Source organism: Otolemur garnettii, unplaced genomic scaffold (assembly GCF_000181295.1).
Source record: "Otolemur garnettii isolate 467f Iridium unplaced genomic scaffold, OtoGar3 scaffold00014, whole genome shotgun sequence".
Lineage (NCBI taxonomy): Eukaryota > Metazoa > Chordata > Mammalia > Primates > Galagidae > Otolemur > Otolemur garnettii.
The window spans coordinates 8,880,714-8,884,698 of NW_003852409.1; the positions used below are offsets into that span (position 1 = coordinate 8,880,714).

At 35.2% G+C, this 3,985-nt stretch overlaps 1 protein-coding gene across 3 annotated transcripts in view; it reads right to left on the bottom strand.

Moving 5' to 3' along the window:
* Window positions 1–607: 607 nt before the first annotated feature.
* Window positions 608–3,985, bottom strand: part of ABCA1 (ATP binding cassette subfamily A member 1) — a 136,239-nt gene continuing 132,861 nt past the window's right edge. For all 3 annotated transcript variants that reach the window (XM_023510515.1, XM_003785197.3, XM_023510516.1), the window contains exon 50: window positions 608–3,964. In XM_023510515.1, coding sequence (XP_023366283.1) covers window positions 3,824–3,964 — 141 coding nt within the window. In that variant the 3' untranslated portion in view covers window positions 608–3,823. The remainder of the gene's footprint in view (window positions 3,965–3,985) is intronic.

Here is a 3,985-nt window from a genome sequence, read left to right on the forward strand (position 1 = left end):
TTACTAAATAAGCTTACTTAGAGTATTTTCAGAGATCTCAATGCAGGTTCATAACCATTAAGCAGATAAGTTTATCCAAAATCCTCTTACACTTATTTAATACCAGTTAGTATCTTAACTTACGTGAAAGTACCAAACACTAGGCCAGTGCTCCTAGCTCGGTGGGGAGGGTGCCAGCCACATACACTGAGGCTGGGGGTTCGAACCCAGCCCGGGCCAATTAAAAAAACAATGACAACTGCAACAAAAAAATAGCCTGGTGCTGTGGTGGGCGCCTGTAGTCCCAGCTACTTGGGAGGCTGAGGCAAGAGGCTCACTTAAGCCCAAGAGTTTGAGGTTGCTGTGAGCTGTGACGCCACTGCACTCTACCGAGGGTGACATAGCAAGACTCTGTGTCACAAAAAAGAAAAAGTACCAAACACTGTTATTTTCAAGTAGTCTCCTCAGTTCTCTTTTATGATTAATAGGACATCTGAATCTTTCCTAACATTTTTACTTTTCATCCAAATGGCTTCCCCTCTGTGGATATTTCTTACTCCCATAATGGCTTTATAGCACTGTAACAGTAGGTGGTGCCATGAACACACAAAAATAAACTGTATAGACGAGACCAAGAGAACTGTCACAGCTTTATTTTGTGACTTATTACAACATACAAATATGCCTTTTAATACTTCATATAAAGTTATTTACAATACAAATATTTTTTGTTTTTCTTTTAATGAAAATGATTTAACTTAGAAATCTATTGTGAAACGTCTGTTTAGTTTTGCAATTCTCAGATATTCCAGTGCAAAAAATAGATCTCATTACAGACAGCGTAAAGTGCTTGGAATGAGGGCCAATGATAGATAAAAGCACAAAAACAGCTTTATCGTAAGGTATAAGGAGGGATAATAGCATACTAATACTTATGGAAGTATAAACATTCTGTAAAAAGGGATGCAATAATTTTGGAAAGAATTAGAGCAATATTACTATAATATTACATTATTACTAGTAAATTGTAACAAGAGTATACAAATTAATATCTCAATATCAAAGTGGTTCAGTATTATAGGACACATGGCTCTTTGGAAAAATTTACCTGATATATACAACCGTATGAAAAAAACATAGAGAAATCCCTTTAGTCAATGATTACTATACAGTGAATGAATGATGTGCAACATTTAATAGTCACAAAACATATGCTTTCAGTACAGATAATGAAATACAGTAGTCTGAGGTTTGGTTGTTTTTAACAATGAATTGTGCTGGGCATTTATGTATAGAGCGCTTGTTATTTTCATTGTATGTTTCATATTCACAGTCGTTAATAAGTTTTCCAAGGTGTACAGAAGATGCAGAAGCAGAAATCTTTGAACACGCCTTTTGATTATTTCTGAAACTCACAGTTACATTTTTCCACAGGGACCATATAGAAATTTTACTTAAATATAGAGTTGGTAAAGTTTCTACCGTAATTAAGTTTACACAGGAAAGTTTTAAAAATTATTTGGATAGTCTAAAAAAGTAACACAATGTTAGTGGTAATACAATGAAGTTGATGTGTAACTGCAGATTATTTCTAGCCTCAGAAGAGCTCCTTTTAACTCTATATTGAAATGTTGCATTATTTCAAAATAGTTCACAGTGCCTTTTGATTTTTTTTAATATGTCTTTAAAATCAGAGTAATTAAAGGAAGGAGTTGCTTATGGATTTAATATAATGAAGAATGAGAACATGATGATTATAGGGAAATGAGAAAACTAAGAGAAGCTTGAGTTTGAAAAATATTAGACAAGGATAAACGATTCTATGAATTGTGTATCTTCGAAGACAAAATAAAATATAATGATTTCATGTCACCAGTCATTGGAAATGTGCCTTCATTAATTATCATTTTAGAAAATAATACTGACATTGATCTCTCAAACAGTGATTTTCTTTCTTTTCAAACAATAATTTATATAACATTCTGTAAATTTAGAACATAGGTTAATTTGAAATAGATCTGAAGTCTTACACCTTTAGTGTTAATATTTAAATTTTGGAAAAAGTTGAAAGAATGAGTAATAATATTGAAAGATCACTTGAACTTTGCCACATAGTAGTTCTCTTATATTTTTGTTTCAGACTGGGCTAAAAAAGTCTGAAAAATACTCCATGTGGAAACATTTGTTCCTTTTATGTTTTTCACAAATTAGTGATGGAAGAGATGAAAAATTTGAGATTGTCAGAGATGTAACAGGATGTCTTACATCTGCAAAGCCAGTTATTTGAATGTACAAAATGCCATAAAACACACATTGTATTGTTTGACACATTTCCAAGCTAGCTGTTTTCTCTATGAAAGAATTCATTGTTTGGCTTTGTGACCCTTATACTTTCTTGGCTTTTGCATTGTTGCTATTAAAAAAAAAAAAAGCCACCAAATATTCTTTCAGTGGGCTCCCACGACCACAACAAAAAAACCTATTACTTGTAAACCAGTTAGCCAAATAACATGGCACGGGACATCTGAGACTTAATTCTTCCCCCTCCATACACACATATGTTCATACACACACAGTCTTTCAGCTACAGCATACACTCAAAAAATACTTGATTGAAGAACTAAGATTAAAAGTATTCTGTGTGATCTTAAAGAAACTCAAATGTCATAAGATTTGACCATCACATTGTTTTGTAGGCACTAGTCTGATGATCAATCTTATACAAGAAAATAATGTCACTGAGGCAGTGTGGCCATACTATATGCCACTGGGTTCCAGAAAGGGGCCAGTCTAATGATTCAGAAGTCACTGATAGTACTTAAAATTCCACATAACATTAAAAGTACAAAGATTTTTGTCAAACTACAACTCTTACCTTTTCATTTTCTTTGTTAATTCAAAATAAGAAATAATACTATGCTTGGGTCAGGTAACAAAAGATCTCGAGATGCAGTGTACCGTGTTAGTAGACAATCAGGACAAATGTGCACAGGTTTTCCCAGGTTTGAATGCATCATCCCTTTAATCCCACACCCAGGCCGCAGCAGCTTGTAGCCCCAGCAATTTGGTTGCCGCCTACTAGGATCTACATATATTAGGAGTCTCAGAAAAACATGACCCTATAGACCAAACAAACACAGGACAATATAACAGTGGAACCAAGTTTCCTGTGTCTAGAGAGTCCCACATATTCCATGTCACCAACACCAAAGCAGCTCAAAGCAGGACTTTAGCCATACATGGCACCATTTTGTCACCTGATACTTAAGGATGTCGACAGACTCTGGAGCACAGCAGCTTTCCCAAAAGTGTGTGTGACACACCATGGTGTTCAGATTTTCTGAGCAACTTGGCACTAGTAATTCTGGCACACTCATTGCAAGCAATGGATGTGTCACTGGAAAACCAGTCCCATGGTGTGGCATGGTTTAATGAAGGAGGATGTGCATGCCTTTTGATTTTGGTAAATAATCACTGGCCATGATTACTTGATGAATTATTGTTTCAACCTCATTGAGAATACACAGGAACAAAAAAGTATCATTGGAAACCCATATGTCCACTGGGTTCCATACTAGAGTTTCACATAGTATAAAGTAATAAACTAAATTCAAGTCTTTTTCACTCGAGAGCCATACGAGACATAGGCTACAAAGGCACTGCCCCTGTAATGGAATTTTGTTTTCATTGCATTGAATTGCATTGCATTGAACAGTATCAGTACAGTATCCAGTTTATTTCTTCCCACAAGGACTTCTGCCTTTTTCCTTTGGAACACTTCACATGGTGCAAAGGAAGGTCTAGTTCCTCCTTACTTTCAGCCACCTTGTACAAAAAGGATTCTTCATACATAACTTTCTTTCACTTTCTCATCCTGTAGAAAAGATGTGAGAACTGCAACATCTACTACTGTCTGGTTTTTGTGTAATGACAGGTCCTTTAAGTGGTCATCATCACTTTGGTCCTTGGCAAAGTTCACAAATACCTGTTTAAAAAAAAAAAAAAA